Source organism: Mytilus galloprovincialis, chromosome 1 (assembly GCF_965363235.1).
Source record: "Mytilus galloprovincialis chromosome 1, xbMytGall1.hap1.1, whole genome shotgun sequence".
NCBI classification, from domain to species: Eukaryota; Metazoa; Mollusca; class Bivalvia; order Mytilida; family Mytilidae; genus Mytilus; species Mytilus galloprovincialis.
This window is the reverse complement of record NC_134838.1, coordinates 71,889,335-71,915,288: the sequence shown is the minus strand read 5'-3', so window position 1 is coordinate 71,915,288 and position 25,954 is coordinate 71,889,335. Positions and strand designations below refer to the sequence as shown.

Below are 25,954 nucleotides of genomic sequence, written 5' to 3'. Positions count from 1 at the left end.
TGGAATCCGGGGTTGACCTCCCCTAGCATTTTGTGAGCAATCATTGCATAAATGATAATCTCGGGAATCCTCTCAAGTTCCTATATACAAGGTGATAGGACGTTCCGTTGGAATAGGTTACCTGTGCATCAGGAAAAGTTTTAAGGCATAGCGTGAAAAGGTAACATATTCCAACGGAACCGAACGTCCTATCACCTTGTATATAGGAACCTTAAAAATATGTGAATAGGTCGGGAAAAACTCTCTTTTGACACTTAGGTATTGCACTGTTGCATTACACACCAATCAAAACGCAAACAATATGGGAAAAGATAACATTTTAACCTACACAATATATGAATAAGGGATACACTTTTGAAATCTAAATTATATGAAAAGGGTGGGGTAACCGTAGAAAACCAGCGGCAACGACACCCCTTATTTAATGGAGACATGTAGTTGGAACCCCTTTTATCATGGCTGGATCCGCCCATGATTTTACATGTAAATCAAGCCCCGGGTATTTGTTGGCATAACGGTAACCACGAAAGGGGGGGGGGGGCTAATTAAAAGCACGAGGAATTATAAATATACAATTCAACAGGGGTAGAGTGCATCGAGGAATGGGAATTAAAATTGTCTCTTCACGATGATCGAAAAAAGTATCTTGCACGTTATTTTCATCATCTTGTCTGAAACACTCTGAATAATGAGCTTCAAGGCGAAAACAAGGCATGTGAAATACTAATAACATACACTTCTTTTTTTATACGTTGTATGGACAAACCCATAAATCCCTCAACAAAAATTGCTTGATTCATGTCATATCAAATAAATTACAGCGCGGAAAGGTAACTTTAATTTAATATCAAAACTAAATTTTTGTTATATTTTTCAATAAATTTATAAATCTTAATCAGGCATGCGTTGCGTGAGTTCCATTTCATGAGACCTACACAGATTTCTATAAAACAAATAAAAAATTATAAATACAGTTTTTCAATTCTTTCCGGCATAGATAAAAAAAAATATGTATATAATCTATATACGATTTGGTTGAATTATTTCACTTCATTTTAATGATAAATCCTTTAGTTCTTAAATTTTTAATTAAAATGAATTTATCATTTTGATATCTAACGATAAACTTTTTAAATTGAAGTGACATGGTCAGTAACCTAATTAGTTGCATGGCTGATTACCATCTTACAGGTGACCCAGTAATTTTCCATATGACAGTAGCGTGTACCCTCGGGGTTATATCGGGGTGTGTATAACTTATTTTCTGGGGAACATCCTGTTTACGTGTAGTACTTAGCATATATTGCAACAGATGACATTAAACAAATTTTCTTTGTAGCATCGGAGGCAATTTCATGTTCGACCACACAAAATATTTCACAAAAAAGATATGATAAAATCAAAAGAAAAAGATAAAGAAATATTAACAAATAAAGGTGGAATTGAGTAAACGGGGATTCGTGTTTTTATGAGCTTATTTTCAGTGGACAACAACAAATGGAAGTTTTTAACGACCTTGTGTGACCTATAGTTGTTAATGTTTGTGTCATTTTGGTCTTTTGTGGATAGTTGTCTCATTGGCAATCATACCACATCTTTTTGACTGGCTATATACATGATATAATATATATAGCACTTACACGGTCGGTCCAGTGGACATATTTCATACTAGATAACTTATACAGTAATTCTTTTTATATATATGAAAATTATTGTCCGATCTGATACACGTACCTATAATGTACAGAATTTTGAACAGCTTCAAATATATGGGGTCCGTAGAAACACCGCAAAGGACCTCCTTAGTGCACTAAGAACAAAAATGTGCACTAAGGACCTACTCCTTTCATAATTTTAAATTATATTTTTTCTAATGTTTTCTCGACACGTGCCTCAAAAAGTTGATTGTCACCTTTAGTATAATCGATAGCAATTCATGTTCGCTCAACCTTGGCCCGTGAATAATCTACTAGTATACTGATTAAACATGTATATGGTATTTCAAATTGTTCTCTATTTTTTTTTCATTTGTTTGTTTTTGCCGTATTTATTCTGTCTGCTATATTTTTTACTTCTAAATTAATAGCGTATTTTCAACTCTTTTCAGTTTGGGATTTTTCATCCTTTTAATTTTAAAAAGACAAATAATTGTGAACACTTCACGGAAAAGTGAGGATTGATATTTGGTTGCTTAACGTCCAGTTGCCAATACTTCATTCATTTTTCTAATGTTAAGAACTATGCCATTTATCAATATTTCGATTTGAGCGTTACTGATGAGTCTTGTGTAGACGAAACGCGCGTCTGGCGTACTAAATTATAATCCTGGTACTTTTGATAACTATCACAGCAATGTTTTTAAACATGTTTAGGAAAGGAACATATTTCTGATTCGATGTTTATATACAAATGCATTACAAGTATAAATATGTATAGGTTGATGTTTAGTCCCTTCGATGTTTTAGACTGTAAATAAATTATGACCAATTTATTTCTGACATCTTCTTCATTTTTAACTTTTGTGGATAGGTGTTTCATTGACAGCCGTACCACATCTCCTTTCGCTTATTTTTGTTGTATATATTTTTTAATTCACTTTCCTTGTCTTTTAAAATATAAAGTAAGTAAGTAAGTAAGTAAATTGTTTATTATAGTGACATGTGTAAATCAGCATAAATTTGTACAAAATATAATTACATATATAATACACCCGGCCCAATGGACCAATAAGTCACCTTTTACTGTTAGTTCAATATAAATGTTCTAATATCACGTGTCAATTGCCAATTTAAATTTAAATACAGATAATTATAGATTAAGAATTAACGATTGTAAAAGTTCATATATTATTCAACTAATGTTTGTGAAAAAGTTTAAGAATGTTAACTAGAGTAAACTGTTTGTTTTCTACGGAAAAGTGACGCTGCTAAGTATTTAGCTATTTTCCTTGGATGGTTCACCATTAGAAATGTTAATTTTCCCTGCTCATCTAGTTGCGTAAAGTCAGGCACCATTAATATCTCGCTAAAAACAGTTTGTCTGATATCATTATAAAATGTGCAGTTTATAAGAAAATGTAGCTCACTTTCAACATTTTGAGAATTACAAAATCGGCATAGTCTGTTTTCTACTGGTTCCCCAATATATCTACCAGTCTCAATTCTGATCGGTAATAATCCGCATCTAAACTGGGCTAGCACAGATCGCTCGTGTTTCGTAAGATTTAGTTTTGCATAGTGCTCTAGTTCGAAGTTTGTTTTATAGTTTAAGTAAGATCGTAGCTTTGGTTTATTTATCAAGGACTCTCTCCATATATCACTGTAATAAGTTCGTACAATTTGTTCAAAAGATTTTAAATCCACCATTGTTCTACTTTCGTAATAATGTAACATATTAAGTTTAGTGAAACTATCTTTAGTGTCACTACACCAATTGTTTGTGCAACGATCATAATCCATATTGAACACCACTTTCGTTAATCGGTCGTCTTCAAACGATAAAAGCCTATTCCAGTATCGAATAATGTTCACCCAATGCCGAAACTGACTTGGTATCCATCCAGTATCCCCATACAGTGCTAGAATTGGTGCAAATCTGTGAACGCCTAAGTAATATCGAATTGCTCTGTTCTGTACGTTGTCTATTGATTGGAACTTCCTATATATTTATTCCATTATTTTTATTTGATGCCGAAAATAAGAATACGAAGTTATTTGTTAAATGCTATAAATAAGCGAAGTAAAACAACCGTTAATAATTATGTATATGAGCATTATATCTATTTATAAAATATTTTAAATACAAGCAGACATACCATTTGTGACACCAATTTCATTTATTTCCAAATCTTAAAATCATACATTTCCGTTCTTTGGCGTTTCTTAATAATGGCAGAACGGGCTTAAGAGTCATATGATTAAGTTAACTAAATAATTTAGTTTTCCCACATCATTAGCGGATTTAGGGGGTTAAAGCGAGCCCCCCCCTCCCACCCCCGGTTGAAAATCTTAAAATATTTTTTGTATTAACCATTTCTTGTTTTAATGTTATCTTTACTATAATTTGAATATCTAGCACTGAATAGGGTGACACGTTGTCGCTACACTTCTTTAAATATACACAAGTCATAATAACATTGGCCAGAGGGTAACTTGATAATTAGAGGACCAAAGGATTTAATTAAGACAATCCAAGGCTGCTATCTCTATATTTTATTATATATATCTTTATTAGCCTCCCTTAGAGTGATACAACAATTGCAAAACGGGTAGATACGATCTGTAATCAAATAATTAAACTTATAAAATTAATACTTAAAATTTTATTTAGAGTAACCATATGCCGGATGAACAAAAAGTGTGCCATTTATTGAAAAACATATGGTTTGGTCAGAGACATATATACGTGTATATATGTCTCTGGTTTGGTATAACATGAAAACTTCTCTAGTGTTTTAAACATTTTCACATAACCCCTCCCCCAAACCCCCACTTCAAGCTCTGGATCCGCGCCTGCCCATAGTGCTTATTACATTATAAAATAAAATGGTATTCATCTTCAATTGTTGAAATAAAGATGAATTGTTAAAAAAAAAGCATTGACACCAGTTTAAAGTTATCGTTCATAGAAGACAGTTATGATTTATTCTATAATTCTCTTTTTAAAACGTAATATAATTTTACCTCTTGGAGTTTTTCTATATGTTACTTCTGTAATCGGATTTTGAAGAACCCCATGGACACCACATACTCTCAAATGTCTTTCAAGGAATAATGATAGTATGTAAACTCTTGTGTTGTTAGTAAGGAAATGAAATATCAAAAGCATTTGTTTCTCAATTTTTATCTCAAAATAGGGTTCTTTAAATAAAAAAAAAGCTTGCATAGCAATTTCCTTAAAAACTAAATATATATAACAAAGGCAAAGTTTTAAAACACAAAATTTATTTTTTATTTTTCTTTCATAAACTTGAATTTATACCACGCTAAACCGTTAGGTTAACAACCATTGATTAATCAATAAGTAACGATCAAAAGACAATTGTTTATTGGATTAGGTTGATTGAACATGATGATTCGGGAATCTGCAATAAACCGTTGGTCATGCACGTGGCGAGTGGCAGGCGTTGATTAAAAAGTCATTTAACTTCAAAATTACAAAATCTATTGATACCTAACTTTATAGATTTGAGGTATTTAATCATATCCTCTTATATTCATGTTCGCTGTGATCTTAAAACATCGTTTTAGTGTCCTTAATGCAAAAACTTTCTTCTTAGTGCACTAAGAAGTCTTTTGCGGTATTTCTACACACCGAAATATATGGCCTTATTATTGGTAATATACCATATTAGTGTCACTAATGGCTTAACGTGTTACCAAATTAAAAAGAAGAAATAGGCTCAAAACCGCATTTTTAACTTTAGATTTTTTTTCAATCCCAAAATAGAGAAGAGGTCCGGTATACAGACTTATTAAAAAGTCCAGATGCCGGAGAAGTTTAACTTGCTTTTCTATATATGGGCCTTTTTCAAAAAATGTGGATTTTCTTGTACAATCAATATTTCTAAAAAAGTGTAAATATTTTTATCCAATTTTTAGATACACCATTTAGTTTTTGGTGTGTGTAACAAGTTCCAGCAAATTCAATATGAAATTTAGCTACAGAAATTGCTTCCAGTGGGTTTCAAAGGGTCCAAAAACCCCAAAATTGCTTGTACGAAATTGAAAAACTAATCTTTTTTAAATGCTGGTTTTAATACCCAGCGGAAATTATTATTTTTCTTTTGTTATTATAAATATATAGGTATCACTGCAGGTATGTATACACAAATACAGGGAATTATTAGATTTTATTAGCATTTTTTTTTACTTTTCATTTCGTACTTAAAAAAACGTCAACTACATAACACAAATGAAATAATGTTGCCAATAAACAACTGATTATATCCCTTGTAACTAAGGAAGTGCTATCTACTTACTCTTCAACCTCTGATGACGTGCTTAAAGTTACAGGATGACATCATTGATTCATTTCCTTATAGATTAGTTTTGGTGAGAACAAATTACTCCGTAATTTTATTCTATGTCAACTTTGTAACGGCAAAAACATTGATAAATTTTGGCATAAATATTTTTTTTTTATATAAATCATTCAAAGTCTATAATACTGACTCTAATTCAATAAAAACCATTTATCTGGTAGTATTAGGGTCAAGAAAAACATCAAAAAACCACAAATAGGTCAACTACATAACAGTCAACTACATAACGCAGTGAATCGTTATGTAGTTGACAAAAAGCGTTATGTAGTTGACAATGCTGAATTAAATTCACTTTAAAAGATGTTTCTAAAAAGTGTTATTTTAACCATGTTAACTGTTTTGAAAAAAGTGTGATGATTTTTATGGAAATATATATCAAGCAAAATGTAAATATTATTAAAAAAAAATTAGGGACCGAAACAAAATCCGTTATGTAGTTGACATATGTCCCATACTTGTTTCTATGTTATTTTTTAAAATATTTTTGTAGTATCATTTAAGATTGCATATTTTTATTTCAGGCTGTATTGTTGTTAAACTATTCAATTTCATATATTAAAGTTGAAAATTGATAAAATTGAGAAAGGAAATGGTGAATATGTCAAAGCGACAACCACCCGACCATAGAGCAAACAACAGCCGAAGGCAACCAATGGGTCTTCAATGTAGCGAGAATTCCCGCACCCGTAGGTGTCCTTCAGCTGGCCCCTAAAATATGCATAATAGTACAGTGATAATGGACGTCATACTAAACTCCGAATTATACACAAGAAACTAAAATTTAAAATCATACAAGACTAACAAAGGCCAGAGGCTCCTGACTTGGGACAGGCGCAAAATTGCGGCGGGGTTAAACATGTTTATGAGATATCAACCCTCCCCCTATACCTCTAGCCAATGTAGAAAAGTAAAAGAATAACAATACGCACATTAAAATTCAGTTCAAGAGAAGTCCGAGTCTGATGTCAAAAGATGTAACAAAAGAAAATAAATAAAATGACAATTTTTTTGTAGTGTTATTTCACAACTGAAATATCCACATTTTTTGAAAATGACCCATATATTCCCGGCACTTTAAACTTAACGCATGCAAAAAAAAAAATCAGTACCAGGTTACAGTTGCGCATTGACAAATTATAATCTTTCGATTAAATGATCTTAAATCTATATGGTCTTTATTTTAAAAGTTATAAAATCTAAATGTAAAGTGATCTAAAATGTTCAACATAAATGAGTATTTTCGCTGTGAAATGAATCTAAGGTCGTCTAAAAGTGTATACATGTGTATTTGACCCGACTACTGACTACATAGTAAACTATTCATTATGTACCTATAAGGGGGGTCTGAGCGGGACTCGGGATTGTCGAGGCGTATTTTTTTTAAACGTGACACATGAAAGTCAAATTATGAGGGAGGGTAGGAGGGGTACTGATCCCGAAATCCCGAGCTTAAAAACACGAAATCCCGAAATCCCGGGCTTAAAAAACACGAAATCCAGAGGTCCCGAAATTCGAAAAAAGAATTATCATATCCCGAAAGGGTCAATCCCGAAATCCAGAGCTTAAAAACACCCGATCCCGCAGTCCCGATAAAGGTCCTATCCTCCCTCAAATTATTGTGCCGTGAAAACGCGAAATGAAGTTTAGCGGGACATGGGAAATTACAAAAATAGCAGAATTGTTCACTTACATAGTGTACGCGGGATGGTATCATGCGAGAATCTAAAAAAATAAGTAGTAACTAAGCGGGATCCGTGAACAGAACCCCCAATGAGACCCCCATTAGTTGTGGCTTATTTTGGTCTTTTTAGTTAGTTTCTTTCCCCTACATTACTTGACCGTTTTTGTAAAACAACAGCACTCGAGGTCTGACAGTATTTTACCAAGAAATGCACAAAATATTCAAAAAGAAGGCCTAGAAAATTTAAATATTGGTATGCACACATACTCCCCTATCAGCACAGACAATTATATTTTTGTAAAGGCGCCAAACTCGTTTCTAATATTTATAATAGAACCGAAAAGAAAATGGAAATGGAAATGGGGAATGTATCAAAGAGATAACAACATGACCAAAGAGCAGATAACAGCCATAGGTCACCGATGGGTCTTCATTGCAACGAGAAAATCCCGCAACCTGAGACTGGGGTGGATCTAGTCATATAAAGGAGGGGTTCCTAACCCAGGACAATTTTTTTTTTTTTTTGGGGGGGGGGGGGGTCCAACTACATGTCCCCATTCAAATGCATTGATCGTCCAATAAAGAAAGGGGGTTCCAACATGTCCAACCTTCAGCCCCCCCCCCCTGGATCCGTGCCTGTGAGGCATGCTTTAGCTTGCCATTAAACAAAAATGTATACTAGTTGAGTGATAATGGACGTCATACTAAACTCTTCAATATAAAAAAAAGAAACTAAAATAAAAATCATACAAAGGTCACAAAGGCCATAACTTCTGGCTCCTGAATTAGGAAAAGTGCAAAATGCAGTGAGGATAAAAGCCTTTACTGTAAATTCCTGAAATTACAATTATATAAATCATCTCACATCTTTGTGCATTTCTTGAAATTGGTCATATTAATAAATGCATGCAATATTTTCAGAAAATTTCAATATATAGGCTTTTAAAAGTCAATCTTGTGCATGATTATCAATGATTATACTCGCACAATTAACACATGTGGTTCTCAAAACTCAGAGGTGTCTATGCTATTTATGACAACATTTTAATCAAGTATAAATTTACAAAATATGTTTAGAACTATATGATTTTTAGGTTTTTAAGCATAGATATAGTAGGTCAGGATCTGCGAACTCTCACTGACTGACTGAGCACATGAATTCAACACTAGTTTTTTGGTGATGTTGGTGTTGCTTAGTGTTTTGTTTTGTTTTTCTTTTCTGCATCTTATGTTTTGCCTTGGCATTGTCAGTTTCTCTTTCATTGCCTTTGGTTTTTTTTGTTATGTTAAATAACAAGTCACAAGAGAGAAAAAACAAAAAAAATATGTGAAAAAATGGCTTAGTTCAGTATATATTAAGGACAGAGATAACAAATAGCTAAATAAGAAAAAAGAAAAAAGAAAATTCCTTTTCTATGTACAGTCAATTGTCTGATAATCTAGAAGATAGCCTGATTTGGTCTAATTCTCCTGAATTCTAGCAGGTACTTTATTCCAACTTTTTTAATTCAAACAAACCATGTCTTAGATAGTCTTGGAATTAGAATACATTAATCATACAATTTTCATAATACTTTGGTGAATTATCTATTGATATTATCATGATAATTAAGCTCCTTTTTAATTTTTAGGGATTTTAAATTTTTAATTTAAAGTTAGGGATTTTATTCATAAAAGCGGGGATTTTTCCAGTACGTATACTATTAATAATGCTTTGAGCAATTTTCATGAAACTTGGTGAATTATTTTTGTATAACATAAACATGATAATTTTCCTTTTAATTTAAAAAAAAATCTGATTTATGTCATTGTACTATCATGACTTGGGATTAGGATAGTCTCAAGAATGCTTTCACAAATTTTTATGAAACTTTGGTGAATTGTTTTTATATCTTGACAAACTCCCTTTTTATTGTTATGACCCAAAGTGGAGGGGGCATAATGTTTAACACTTGTCAGATCGTTTGTCCGTCTGTCCCAAAGTTGTTTTTTGTTCTCTTACAGTACTTTAGTTTGCCTCAACCAAATTCAATTAAACTTTTACAAAAGCTTGTTATCACAATTCTCATATCAAGTTTGAATTTTGGTGATGTCAGTGTTACTGTACTAGAGTATCAGAGTTATGCCCCTTTAGAAATGGGGAAAATATGCTGAATTTTTGGTTTCCTGTTCTCTAAAATTTAGTTTGTCTCAACCAAATGTTATGAAATCAATACACAATGCTTATCATCACAAAATACAGATTAAGTTTGAATTTTGGTAGTGTCTCTATTACTAAATTCTATAGATATGTTCTTTAAAAATGTAAAAAAAATGTTTCGGCCTTCTAACTTAAGTTTCCCTCAACCAAATTTTATTAAACTTTAAAAAAATACTTTTTATCACAATTTTAATCAGATCAATTTCAAATTTTGGTAGTAAAACTTTTACCGTTCTTCAGTTATATTCCTTTAAAACTTTGAATAATATGCAAGCTGGAGTATCATTCCCTATTTATCATGTATATTTTTTTATAAGATGCAGAGTTAAGGAACTTTAGTTGTTGCAAAGTTATTTTAAAATTGTCCATTTTCAAAAACTTTGAAAGGTTTTAGAAATTTATGGATTTGTTAAAAAAATCACAGCCTTAAACTTATAGTCACTTGAGATATATATCTATAAATGGAGCCAAATTATATACATCTTTTATGTCAATAAATACCACTGTTTGTGCATGTTTTTTTTTTTTTGGAGGGCAGGGGTCTTATTTGCACAGTGCTCATAGTTTTTTAGTCGATCATTAAAATTCATTTAAAGCTTAAAGACCAGCTATAAGGGCAAGAAGCTTATCAAGCACTCATGGTTAAGATTTTTATTAAACACACATTAATATAGTAATACATAATGTACATTAAACAGAAAAAAATATTGATGCAAGATGTCATTCAACTTTTACTCTTTTATGTATAGGACAAGAACTATAGAAGATACAGAGAAATTATATACAGCAGAAATGATAGGCAATGTAAAATTTGCAGAAGCCAACTAAACCTAAATGGTAAGGCACCTTTTAATTTTAAAAAAGTTATTGAACTTGAAAGATGATTACTAGTATCATGATTACTATAAAAATTAAAAGATGTGGTATATTAAATATGAAAACTATCATGGTTTTGAGAAAGCAATTGTAGGCCTGTTACGACCTTCAATAATGAGAAAATTCATACCCTATACTATAGTCAAAGTAGGCAGCTATAAAAGACCTAAAGATGAAACATTGAAACAATCCAAACTGTAAAACTAATGATGGTAATTGCCTAGTTTATAACAAAATAAATTACAAAAAATAAATATGACCGGTATGAAACAACAACAACAACAACCACTAAATTTTAGTGTCAGACTTAACTGACAAAAGCTACAGGCTCTGAACTTTGGACAGGCACAATAGGAATATGGCAAGGTTATATAAAAATAAGATGTGGTATGATTGCCAATAAGACAACTCTCCACCAGACAACCAATGATGTAAATTTCCTGCAAACAGGGACTTGACTTCTGTAAATCAACTAATTTTTCGTGAATACTTTATTTGGCATTTTATACTTTCTAGTCTACATCGCAGTTATTTATTTTTCTCGAGTTCAAGTTTACTTAATGTATTTTAATAAGGAAAGATACACATGAAAAACATTTATTGCTGTTTCTCTCTCCATTTATAACATTTTATTTGTTTATTTTGTGTATTTATAGGTGATCAGACATCTTGGTTTTCATGATCAATAGGTCATTACTGAAGAGGAAACTTATAGTTGAAATTTATTTACATAGTGCATAATTGGATTAATTTGAAATGGAATGTGTGCTTTCCTGCAAAAAAGAAATAGGAAATTTCAACATTATCACATGATAATGACCATAAACAAAATGGAGTTCTATCATAGATACACAAAAACACTATTGCATAAAAGCAACAACATATCTTAATCAAAAGAAAGGAGAATGCTGAACAAATACTATTTTGTTGTTGAAAAAAGGAACACCAGTTTTATCCACTCATTTACATCGCTCCCTCATATCAAATATACAGAAGAAGATCATTGAAGAACAATTTGCAAAAATTATTTCTCTTAGAATTGAAGGGAATTGTTTAGTGAATGGAAAAATGTATTCACTGAATTCTTACGTAGTGGATTGAATAACTGTACACAAGCTGAAACAGAAGAAATTCTAATTTAAAATAACACGAAAAGTGTTTATTTTATTATTTAATCTGCAAATATATAAACAAATTCTTTAGAACACCACAAATGGTATGACATTCAAATTGGTTGCTTATTAATGTATCGCATTGAAACAATTACAAAGAAAATAGAAGCATTTGCTCCAAAAAAAATTATAAATCAAAGTTAAATTTATAAAAAAAAGTATAAACAATACCTAGATCTAAACAGTCAGACTGTATTATTTTCAATGTCATTAAAATGTTGAGTCAAACATTTATTAAAGTTTTAAATATCATTTGCATCAATTATACAGTCTTGTTATTATTATATTCATACTGTTTGTATACATGGTGTAGTGAAGAAATGTTCAACAAGTAAAAATAAGGGAAAACATTTCCTTAAGGGAAATTTGATCTTCAGAAATTTCCTTAGAGGAAATTTGAAGAACAATGATTTCCCTAGAGGAAATTTGTTGTCTTGAATTTTCCTCCAAGGAAAAGTGTTTGTCAAAAATTTCCTCACAGGAAAAAGTATTTCCTTTAAGGAAAATTTGAAGCTACAAATTTCCTCACAGGAAAAAGTATTTCCTCCAAGGAAAATTTGAAGCTGCAAATTTCCTCAAAGGAAAAAGAATTTCCTCTAAGGAAAAAGAATTTCCTCTAAAAAAGCTCTAAGGAAATAGAATTTCCTCAAAGGAAATAATTATGCAGCAAATTCCCTAAGGGAAATCTTTTTCCCTTGAGGAAAAACAATTTCCCTTGAGGAAAAATCTTTTTCCTTCAGGGAAATTTGATTTCCCTTGAGGAAAAGTACTTTTCCTCTGAGGAAATTGTTGAAAAAAGGGGCATAACTTTTTCAACAGTGGTGCTAGATCCAAAAATTTTTAGGACAAATATCAGGGAACCAATACCAACCAAGTTATCAACTTTGTTTTGACTTAACTCCAAAAATTAAGGTGACAACTTTTGCACTCAGCGGAATTGCAAACTTGTCCCGGAGACTGTTATATAGTTACATTGTGTATGTAGTAATTGTTTAGAAAGAAAGAGAATGGCTTATCTGCCGTTTAAAATCATTTGTGGAATAATTTGATTACTTTTGCCTGTCGATTAAATGCGTATTAGGTACGAGATAAAAAAAAACGAATAAAAGATGATTGCTTTTGTTCAAACATTAATGAATAAAGGCAATAATAGTATACCGCTGTTCAAAACTCATAAATCCATGGACAAAAAACAAAATCGGGGCAACAAAATAAAACTGAGGGAAACGCATTAAATATAAGAGGAGAACAACGACACAACATTAAAATGTAACACACACAGAAACGGACAAAGCATTAGACAAAATCCTATGAGAATAACAAAACAGTAATTTTGTCAAAATTAACATAGAAACATAGTTGGTAAATTAGGCAAGTGCAAGTGACAAATTCGACCTCCGTGAATCAGTAATAATCATTTCAATTGAACCCCTTTGCTAAAGATGGGCTGCACATGAATTGGCATGTTCGGTTATTTAACGGATATGAGTTTTAACATTGAAATTAAAACAAGGGTGAACCATTTGATTGATTTGATCAACAAAATAATCGTTCTCATACTGGCACAATAATGATTAACATATATTTTTAATATAAAAAAAATATGAAATCAAACAGACCTAGAAAAATTTAATTGAACGAGTTCGCTATCAATATATATCTATATTTGTGCTGCAATCGGGTTAAATAGCCGGCGGCAGCCTTCGGAAGTCATCTCGATGATTAATTAGATGGCGTATAGACTACAATACACACGAAATGCTGATACATATCATTGATATCCTGAACTGTATATAGTTTGTGTTATACCTTTTATAATTTGGATATACATTTTAGTATAGTATAAATCAAATATGTGAATTTGAGAAAATTCGGTGAGAATGACTTTGACTGCTAAAGATTTTTTAATAACTTTTTTAAAATAGTAATTGTTGTGTTTAAATTTTTGCTTGTTAAAACTTGTCTCGTTGATTTTTGTATACTCAATTTGTAATAATTTAACTATACTAGTCAACAAAAGAAACAATACGTTGACATGTATTTTCCTCATATAATAAAATTGGAACACTGACTAACTGGTCTTATATTTTCAAAGGGCTATTGTTTTTTTGTTTTGTTTGTTTTTGTTTTGTTTATCAAAACCATATTGATAAAAGGCAAATAAGAGATTTTCTTTATTGAAATGTCTGTTACTGTGAAAATACTTAGAATGAATTAAGTATCCAACGTATAGACATGTTAAGACATTAAAAAAGAACATGTATTAAATATCGCCAAACGCACTATGAACTATTTTGTTTTATATACAACTGCAGACAGGCTTTTACACAATGGCATGTTATGTTAAAACACATTTACTGTACGACTGCGAACCTTTTAATTCTCATAAATAATATGTTTTGGTCGATGAAAGTCAGATTTCCGGTAATGATAATGTATGGTGAAGTGGTCATTTTATCTACTCAAAATTCTCCTACGGAAAATAATAATGTCGTGTTTGAATTACAGATTAGCGATGACCAATGATAATCTGTTTATCGCTTATTTTACCTATGACGACATTGTCAATTTCATGTCAATGTTGTTAGCAACGCCATGTGCCTCCTTAATTTCTAGCGATAATTTTCCATCTCAAACGAGTAGCATGATATGAAAAAAAGATCAAAGGAAAAATGCACAACGTAGCAATAATTAGTATTAATGCTACTATTTAAAATACATGTACATGTATGCATGTGCTTATGTAATTGTTTTCTTAAAGTGGCAAGTTTATAATCTGTTCATTCTGCTATATTAAGGTAATTAGTGTCATCAATTCGGATTACACCTGTGCAACAAACCTAATGTTTACTTTGCAATTTTCTACAATCAGGACAATTTGTCACATATGAATCACAATAGCATTTTTCGAAAGCATTTAATTTATTTTATTAAAAAACACCTTATTTTCCAATTTCATAAAATCGTAATAAAACAGCATAGGATCATTATGAAGACTATTTATTCCTGCTGTTTGAAATTCTTTACTCGATTTATTTCTTTCGGAAAACCACGAATTTAACCCCTTCCCATTCACACCGGTACAGCTTACCGGTGAAGCCAATTTCAAGATTTTTTGGGGGCATTTAGACTTGTTCCATCGCCATTTGCTGACGTACAGGTGTGGTTAAGGGCTCAAATTAATCCTCAGATAAGCAGCAATGCGATTTAATGTGCAGCAAACCTCTATCATTATTAGTTAATAAACAAGTCGCCTCTTACTGATGTGTAATTCTTCTGTAAAAACCATTTATTTTTCTTCGAATTTTGAGGAATGTTCTCAAAAAGAAGGGCAAAGAAAACTGCTCTTTTAAGAGGATTTATGACTTTTCTCAATAACTGTGCAGTGAGTTTTTGAAGAATATTATTAAACTAATAGTTCAAGCTTGTACTCTAGTTGCAAATGTAATTTTTAAAGTAGAAGCGCAATCACAAACTTGAAATGCGCTAAAAATCCGAAGGCATTTCTAAGAGATATTATGAGAAAAGAGACAAAAACCATTAAAATATTCTAATTTTTTTTGGCAAAGCTGAAATAGATGTAACAAAACATGGTTTCGTAAGTGTTGCGGTATGATAAAGTTGAAAACACTTTTGTTTGAATAAAGGAACATGTATATTTCAATGAAAAAATGACATTTTAAAGAGTGGATTCGTCCTAGATTTGCGTAAAAATCATGCATTTGGCAACAAAAAATTATCATCTGATCACATAATTCCAAAAGGAAAACAAACTGGGTGAGAATCTTTATATTATTTATTTTTTTCAAATTTCTTCCGTAGTAGTAGACTTAAGTACAAATGTACTTAAATTTCAATAAATTCATTACAATGTCAGTGGCGCAGGGGTACGATGATCTATTCCAAGGCGCTAAGATTGAGAGTTCGAATATCACTGCCGGAGTTGGAAAAATAATTTCCTATATTAAATGTAACTTAACTTAACAAGGCGCTAAGATTGAGAGTTCGAATCTCACTGCCGGAGTTGGAAAAATAATTTCCTATATTAAATGTAACTTAACTTAACTTAACTGTAACTTAACTTAACTTAACTTAACTTTACTTTCAATTTCAAAAAGAAAACCTACGAATTCTTTTTTTAAAGAATGTGTGTGCCAAATCCCCCCCCCCCTTCTTTACCCCCTTTGCTCCATCGGGCTCGGTCAAGGGTGTCCAAGATCAAGTTAGCATTGGTAATTCAATGAATTTTCACTTATAAACAAAGTTTAGGTTGCTGATTGATTAAAAACGAATTAGACAAATAACTAGGGTCCAAGTTTGAAATCGGACAAAAATGGTGTCTATAATCAGTTATTTTGAATGTTACGGACATCTATATTTCAAGGCCTATAGCACATTATGCGTCTATTCATGCCACTATGATAACTTTATGGCTTCAACAGACTCGAGGCATTGTGTTTCCACCAAAACCTGACCCTATTAGCCCACCAATATGTCTTTGCATGACTTTTTGCCCAAGGATTTCGTATTTTTTCACTTTTCCCCCAACAGTCACGTGACTTTTGAAAATATACCACGTGACCAAAAAATGACGAATTATCTTTAAACTTAATTTTCTGAAATATTTTACTAATTATCTTTCATTTGAGCCCAACATGGCATGTGTATGACCATTGATGCGAATGCAGTATTCATTTAAACTTCGATAATGTCTTTTCGATAAGTAAAGGTCTAAAATGCCTGAAAGGCAAAGGGTTAAGGACCCACGAACATGTAACGTTTGCTCATACCACGAAAATAAACCCACGTATAAAAGTACTTTCACAGAATTTCAGACACGTATTTTCACCCCAAAACTAAAAAAAAAGATATTAGGACTTAAAAATCAAACTTAAACATAGTCTGCTTAACAGTTTAACTGCCTTTGCAGATATTTGAATTACTTAGTTTTCATCTTAGAAATTAAATGTCGACTTTTTCTCTTAATATTTTCCGCAAAATAAATGTGTTACATGCCACGATATTTTCTCACTTTCAAATTTTGTCAGATTCTTTTATTCAGATGCATTCGCTCTCCACACATGAATGTTTTGAATTGGATTGTTTTTGTTTTCCTATTTGTTGTATTTTATAATAAATCAAAATTCAAACTTGTGTATCGTTACTCTTGTTGGCTAGTATATATTGAACGTTTATATTATGAAAAAAACTAAGCATTTAAATATAATCCATTAAAACTACGGAATAACATTTGATTTGTATGTCCTTTCACACACACACATGAGGCAAACATCACCCATTATTCAATATGACGATAGATGAATGTAAATACATTTTGTCAAATTCATGAGGAATGATGCTATGAATATAAAAAAGAGAATTTATATTTCACCATATTTAACTAAAATTGGAAATTAAATTTACAGAAGAACTTATTTCATACAATAGAAATACTTTGCGATTGTGTAACTCAAACAGTTGGGTTAATATATAATTAGAAGGCAACGCGAAGAGGATTATTTTCAATTATTGTGGTCAATTTTTATTTTATTTGTATTCAACTCAGGTTGTCAATATATGTACATCATTTACATTTCAGTGTGCATACAAATGACCTAGATACATATTGGTTAAACGATTCAATATTATTTATTTTTTTATGAACGATTTCAAATTATTCCCATTTAAAGCCGAAGCTAGGTTTTCCAATAATCAACAATAATATATTACTCGATTTATTTCACTTGACTGGGCGGAGTTTAATCGGTTCGCTCATAATAAACCAGTCCATCTATATATAGGTGTATTAGATAAACTCATCAATGAAGTGTCCAGTAATTCCTTTGATGACACTGATATGTGATTAGAAATCAGTAATAATTATAACAGTAATCATCCTTATCACACACTTCTTCAAATAGACTGTCCTTATGCAAATTAAAACCTAGCTCCGCCCGATCAGTTGAAGTAACATTGGTAATAACTGACTACAACAATTACGCCTACAATAAACTTATTATGTGAGTTACCTGGTGTGTCGCACTTACGACCACTATACTCGTGGTTACAACCGACTCTGCAATTCCCTTCAAATATATCACAAGATTGATTTAAACAAGTCTCACATAAGTAGGCGCAGTTGAAACCAAAATAGCCAGATGCACATTCTGAAAAATATAAACAAACATATGCTGAACGGTGAATCAATGATCACATCCACCACCCCGAGTTTTTGTTATGTTTAGTAATGCTCAGTCTTTAATATTCTATGTTGTGTATTGTAGGATTTTTACCTTATATTTTCGTTGCTATTTAAACTACTTTATCATGCTTATGAAGTAATAATGCTTTAAAATGTATTGGTACAAATAAAACATACATTTAAGAGAAGATGCTGAAACATTTTTACTTAGCCATGATATTTTAAACATCCAATTAATATTGAACCCTTACCTAGCTTATATCTAACTAATAACAATGTTTGGATTAAATAAAAAGGGTAAATATTACATGGGTTGTTCGTATTAAGAAAGAGTATCATTGATCAGTGAACAAATTTCCATATACTAATTTGACCCTAGGACCCTTTATCAAGGGAACATAATTACCATATGAAACCGGGGGTGATCTCAAATGCTCAGGATTGGTAATCCTATTCTGCTCCACTAGTTAAAACCGTTATAGTACTCATGTAATAGCTAACCGTATATGATATCCAAGATCTCCTATATAGGAGCATGTAAGATAATTACTCAATTAAAGAAGTATAACAAAAATACAGAACTGCAAGAAAATTGCAAATGGGGACTTTTATAAAAACTGACAAATTCAAACGCTATCAATCTATGAAAATAACAACTGGTATATTCCTTACTTAGTAAAGGTATTTTCAGAAGAAAATGGAGAGTTAAGCCTGGTTTTTAAACAGCGCTACGTCAATGTAGCCAGAGAAACATTTAAAAGTTCACAATTGGAAAGCCATCATCCTCTTTTATGTCGTAAAGGTAAATCATTAACCACACAAATTGTCAAGTTCTAGACGTTTGACAAGATATGAAGAAGACATTATTGTATTTGTCGTATCAATTTACATGTCTGGTGGATACATAAACGTTCAACATAGCAAATATAAAGTTAGTTAGTTTCACAATATAACTGTTTATTATAATAAGCTTATGAGCTTCATGTAGGCAAAAACACGCCTCCAGTATACCAGTTTATAAGCCATATATCTTTAAATCTTTAAAGAATTTTTTGAAACTTTAAATATTGTTTTTACCTTGATCATATGAGTCACCATTCCACCGCTTTATGCATTCATCATCTAAACATTCACCCGTAAATATATTGCAGATATTTTAAGACGGTTACATACGAAAAAGAATAGAAAAAATATTCTGTTGAATTTGACAATTGTAGGTATTTAATCCTACATTGTATTGCAGAAAACAATTTCTGGGTCCTTCACATATATCGTGGGTAATTCAATGCACCTTTTTTTTTATTTGAGTCCCTATAGAATATTTTTGAAACTTGAGGTACAAGGTTTTAAACGCTTGATCAATAGTAAAAAAAGAGGTGAACATTTGATGATAATTGTTTTTTATATGCAATATAATGTTCATTAAAATGTTCTCTATAGTACTGGACAGGATACAATTATACTCACGCCAAGTATTTCTTTATTTGAAACATTAACGACCATTTTCTATTTCAAGACCATGGTCACTTATACGAAGTTGGAGGCTATTGTCTAGTAAGACAATTTTAACATATGTATACCAAGAATATACACCTTGTAAATAAAGGAATTTTGAAAGTTCAAAGGCCTCTTTTAATAATGGGTTTAAATTACCAATAGTCTAGCAAGGTATACAATAGATTGGGTTGCAATAAAATTGTCAACTGGAAGTCTACCTAGTTCCAATCGCACTCCTATTTTTGATGAGGTTTTCATTGTACCAAGAAGGTATTTACAAAATGATATATGGATTCTGTCAAAGGGTGCCGTATTTAGCATAACTTTTTGGAATTTTGGATCCTCAATGCTCTTCAATTTTGGACTTGTTTGGCTTTATAAATATTTTGATATGAGCGTCACTGATGACTCTTATGTAGACGAAACGCACGTCTGGCGTACTAAATTATAATCCTGGTACCTTTGATAACTATTATCAATACAGTTGAGATGGTCAATGTCACATAATAGTATGTACATGTATTCGATGTTTATTTTTTTTGAAAAAAACACTAATTAATGATGCATGTGATAAACGGTTGTTAAAGAAACATATAAAAATAAAGAGCTACTAGTAAACATTGGATGATGAAATGTGACATTACCAAGTTTTAGATATACTAGTACAACTATGTCTACTAAATTGCACTTCGCATTATTCAGAAATACTGAAACGTTTACCTCTGTCACATTTTTCACCACGCCAACCAACTGTGCAACCTAACAAACACTTTCCAGTATCTAAATCACATAGTCCAATACAGTTTTCGGGACAAGTCAATTTACAGCTGTCTCCATATTTTCCATAAGGACATCCTGCAAGTAAAATGTCGTATTGCCTATAATTGGCATCAACTTGTTGCCGCTGATTTAGATGGTTCAAACGCAAAAGTCATATAGCATTTAGCATTTTCAAATAAGCATTTTTTTTAAATTTTATATTTGTTTTGTATGCTCGAATTGACTTTTCAAAGTTTAGTTCAGCTTTATGGCCAACGAAGATACATGTATCTTGTCTTAGAGAGTGAATACTAGTTCTTTGTAAATAATCAGTATGACTCAAACAAAAAACGTCTGTGATACTGACATTATTAAGATGCTGGATTTTCTGATTGATAACATATTTGTTACTGTGTACGTTTGGATGACATGCTGTTCATCAAAAATCAGCTGTCTTCATAAACCAACTTTTTTTGGAAGAAGGAACAGGTGTTAGCAATAACCTTTGAATTCTCATTCCGCTAAAAAGGTAATATTCTCTCAGGAAAAATAAAAACAATGGTTAAAATTGTAAACGTATCTTTCCAATCGAATTTAATATCAAGAATTTGACAGATATATCATTTTTTGACTTATATTTAGAAATTAAAACTTGTCACGGACTACATGACATACGTCACTTGTGTACCTGGATCTGCTAAAAAAACATAATATAAATTCCCGTTTTGTTGGGGTCAGATGATGTATAGTTTTGTCTTTGTGGTTCTCCATTTTAACCCAATATTGTCGATTATCTCCGAAGTAGTTATGTTTGTTTAAACATATTTATTCATAGTAGATTGGGAAACAAGTTATTGCAACGAATAGATGAAGGTAAATCCAGACAAGCGCTTCGGACGCATGACTTTATTAAACGTGTTGTTTTTATATTTTTACATCACTGGGTCGATACCTCTGCTGGTGGACTATCAGTCCCCGAGGATATCATCAGTTTAATAGTCAGTACTTCTGTACTGACATGATTTATCAAACGTTTCCGAAATTGTCCGTTAATGAATTTTGAAATTATTAAAAAACTAAGATTTCAACTCCCCCAGGCAAAGGAGACTGAATTTGGCTGTCAATTTTAGGTATTTTTGTCATATAGCTCTTCAACGGTTCCAGTACTTATACATCCTCGGATTTCAAATGTTTGGCTTTGAGCGTTCCTGATGAAGGTAAGAAATTAATAAACGTGTTGTTTTCTTTTTTTTTATATTATCCCTTTCCACTTTGGGAGTGCCAGTGCTGCCTTGTAGAGGCATTATCCTGCTCTTTTTCGAAATCCGCAAGGTGTATTTTACATGCAAGATATATTTCTCTCTCTTAACACGGGTCTGACATTTATCGTCCACTTACGACGGACAATCGTTGTTTTCAAGACCATATTTGCAAATGATGCCAAGAGAGAGACGAATATTCAATCCATGAAATTTTCTCCCCGGAACAAAGATGAACAAGGGACCTTTTTTTAGAAGTTCGATGCGCTAACAACTACTCATCACGACTTCCTTTAGATTTGTTTTCATCCCTCTTACTGAATTCAGATTCTATACTATTAAACGAGAAGACCTCATTTTGTGTGTCGCTTCTCTTCTTTCCACAATAAATTAATCAACACGCATCTGTGTCCTATAGGTACAGTGCATAGTCGCATTTGTCATCCATTTATATGATTATTCAGATTGAGTTATTTTGGGAGAAAAACGAGAAAAAAGGCATCCGGATATTGTCCCGTCATTGGACGAAATTTTAAGTCAGATTTGACTTCCGGTTTGCGATTTTCTGTATACTTTGAACATACATATACAGAGAATAAAGTGTATTTTCAGAATTCTATCTGCTATCATTTTCAAGTTTACTATCTACGGCGGTCACATAGTTTATTAAATAGAGACAGTCTGTATACTATATCAATAACCACCATGGACCGATTAGTAAACTTAGAATTTACTATCTACGGCGGTCACAGAGTTTATTAAATAGAGAGAGTCTGTATTCTATACCAATGACCACCATGAATCGATTAGTAAACTTAGAATTGAAAGTAAATACACTATATTTATATAGTTACTGTAATGAATGTTCATAATATACAGATAAGCGCTAAAAATATTCACGTGAACTTTTGATACATTTTCTGAAATTCTCCAGTCATTAAATCTTTTACAAAATTCATTGATTACACAAAAAAAGAAGATGGGGTATGATTGCCATGTTGAGATAACTCTCCACAAGAGACCAATAGGACACAGAAATTAACAACTATAGGTCACCGTACGACCTTCAACAACGAACAAAGCCCATACGGCATACTCAGCTTTAAAAGGCCCCGAACTGACAATGTAAAACAATTCAAACCAGAAAACTAGCGGCCTTATTTATGCACAAAAAATGAACGAAAAACAAATACGTAACACATAAACAAACAACAACCACTGAATTACAGGCTCCTTAATTAAATGTTCATAACATACTAAATGTATGTTCATATTGAAATTGATAGAAAACCAAAAATTGGGAATTTCGGAAATAAAGGAGGAGGGATTAAAAAAAAAACCATTTTCCTGTGCCCAATAACCTATGACTTATGATACTTTTGCTGAAATTGTCCAGGCATTCAATATTTTACAAAATTCTTCCAACAACACTTTACATACTTTAAACTACGCTCTGAATGCCCGCGATTTCGCGGGTGTGTTCTAGCATAGTTTAAAATAAAATATGGTATCATTTTGTTCACCTTGATCATAGCGGGATCCACTGATTTATGACATTTACGGTTTGAATACAAAAATGTTATATTCTTACCACCAATTTCTATTTCACATAGATCAATATTTGAATTTCCGTAAAGAATGGGTGGTATATAAATAATATATTTGCAAACTGCAAATACGTCGGTGTCGTTGTTGTGATACTCTGCATTGTATAACACTATACCATCAGCCCAGGAATCAGAAGTATTTGAACAATACAATTTGTGAATACCGTTTGGCGGACTCGTGTCTGCAAATTAAAAATTAGAAGTAGTAATTAATAACACAAAACAGTTCAAGATAAGAATACACAAAGACAAAGTTGGATGTAGAAACCTAATGACAAAATGTATATCCGTTTAATACACAGACAACATAATTTTCTTAAACCTGTGTTGCTTAGTTTATTTATTATAGATAAGTTGTTCAGGATATACATTGTTGAATGCACGTACCAGTACAGGAGGTGCTTATTTTAATTTTTATGCAACAAGCAGCACATGTTCGATAATACTAACCTGTCAAGTTAAGAAAAAAGAGCTTTTGTATCTTTTTAAATTAAATTTCATTATCACACATACTCTTGATAATGACAATATCTGTCGACAGTTTTTAATAACGGAATGGTTTGAGACGTATCTTGTCTTTTGATGGTTATAACGTTTTTCATAAACATACATGTTATGCCATGCTTTAGGGTATTAATATACTTTCGAAATACATGTTGCAAATTTTTGATTTAATATAATCATTATGGTGAATTATTAGCTGGTCGACACAAAATTTAAGGTTAAAAAACGATAATATTTTCATATCAACATCACGGGGAGCTGTTAATATTGTGTGTTATTTTACATTGACTGAAAATGTACCTGTTTGCAACAATTCTTGTCAAACGAATGTCTATAAAACAGTTTAAACTTACAAGCAGGGGAATTCAAAGTAAATGTCGACCGTAACTGGTACTTATATAAACCAACTATATCATTCATTTATGCCGACACAATATTCAGAATTTTGTTTAAATTATACAAACAAAGAAAAAACTACAAGAAAGGCTGCAACCTTCAGTTAAAACAACTGTAATCAAAACACAATTATGGATGTATCTAAAGTGTGTATGCATTTTATCATTACATTGTTTAGCTCACCTTCAAAGAAAAGATACACGCCTGTTATAACAATTAACGATTCATTTCCTATCTGTATATATGAATTCGAACTAGTTGATAATATACTGATACAGGAAGTAATATTTCCATCAGTTAATGCATTTGCGGCTGAACTGAGACCAGATAAGCTTTGTTTTGTAGTTCTATCGAAAACCACATTATCTGAAATTGAAAGTCAAGCAAAGTTTTTTTTTAAACTATGTTGATGATTAAAATTGTTTGTTTGAACACATTGGTTCTTAATCTGTGTATGATACGTTTTTGTACTCTAATGATATAACTTTTTACAAATACCCGATATTCTGTTTTACTTCGTATCATTATAGGATGAGGTTCTAACTGGATTTTGTCTCCCGATTCATAATAATTTTTTCTTCTTTGCCAATCAATGTGATTCATGTTATTTTGTTATAAACTTGTAAACTTAAAGTTATAGCTATATGTATGTTTATTTTTCAAACTTTTGAATACGTTCCTTAAATATATTTATAGCAATTATATTTACAATACAAATTTAAACTGCATAAAAATTATTAACATATACATGTACAAAAGGGTTGTGCCAAAATTATTTAAGTTAAACCATATTATGTAAATCTGACTCCTAAACAAATGTAAACTCAAATTTAAAGTAATTTAAATATTTCATAAAGATAGATATCCTGTCCTTTACTATGACGACTCATCATAAATTCACAGTTTACAATATGCATAGTTAACATAAAGATATGTTTGCATGTAATGCCATAATTTATGATCGTGTGTAATTTAAATTTATAATCATCCAAGATATATACAAGGACATTGTTCATGGTTTTTTTTTTCTATCTGATATATTGATTAAGATGATAACACAATGTTGACTGCTGTACCCCTATTTTTGACATTTTACTCTTTGAGTATGTTTGTTTTGTTCACGTTTCGTTGACAATGTTATGGAATTTGATGCGACTGTCATACGAGTGAGAGGTTTAGCTAGCTATAAAACCAGGTTCAATCCACCATTTTCTACATTAGAAAATGCCTGCACCAAGTCAGGAATATGACAGTTGTTATCCATTCGTTTGATGTGTTTGGACTTTTGATTTTGCCTTTTGATTTTGGACCTTCCTTTTTGAATTTGCCTCGAAGTTTAGTGTTTTTGTGTTTTTACTTTTTATATATATCAATCTGGTTTCTGTCATTGCATGGTTCATTAGTTAATTTCTATGTATCATAAGATCTGCAGGTCCTTGGTTACAATCAAAAATGTTATTATATATGTTTATCGAAGGTTGATCATGTTGATGATGTTGATGCATCTTGATTTGACCAAGAAACGTCAACACGGTCAATCTATTGATGTTTAAAAAAAAACCAAGTTAACGTGTGAATCGTATAATGAATGTTGAATAAAAGTAAAAATGCTCAATATAATAAATATTTGACGAAGAAATAATATGTGAAAGAGGAATGGAATGTGGTTACATGAGCAAATTTGTGTTAAATTTTGTTTTCTACTAATATTAGATAAAAACAAAAAAAAGCATCCCTTTTTTTAGAAACAAAGTATTC

General features: G+C 31.5%; 1 protein-coding gene and 1 long non-coding RNA gene across 2 annotated transcripts in view; one reads left to right on the top strand and one right to left on the bottom strand.

Moving 5' to 3' along the window:
* LOC143075818 (uncharacterized) overlaps positions 1-25,113 on the bottom strand; it is a 33,580-nt gene extending 8,467 nt beyond the window's left edge. Inside the window, exons 1-5 of the mRNA XM_076251726.1 lie at positions 25,074-25,113; positions 24,380-24,562; positions 23,281-23,478; positions 20,392-20,526; positions 18,002-18,139 (exon numbers count right to left, since the gene is read on the bottom strand). Coding sequence (XP_076107841.1) covers positions 18,002-18,139; positions 20,392-20,526; positions 23,281-23,478; positions 24,380-24,562; positions 25,074-25,113 — 694 coding nt within the window. The remainder of the gene's footprint in view (positions 1-18,001; positions 18,140-20,391; positions 20,527-23,280; positions 23,479-24,379; positions 24,563-25,073) is intronic.
* On the top strand, positions 7,757-12,235 carry LOC143083039 (uncharacterized). The gene is made up of 3 exons (XR_012980533.1): positions 7,757-7,977; positions 10,674-10,761; positions 11,457-12,235. It is a non-coding gene; the product is annotated as an uncharacterized LOC143083039 (long non-coding RNA).
* Positions 25,114-25,954: the final 841 nt, after the last annotated feature.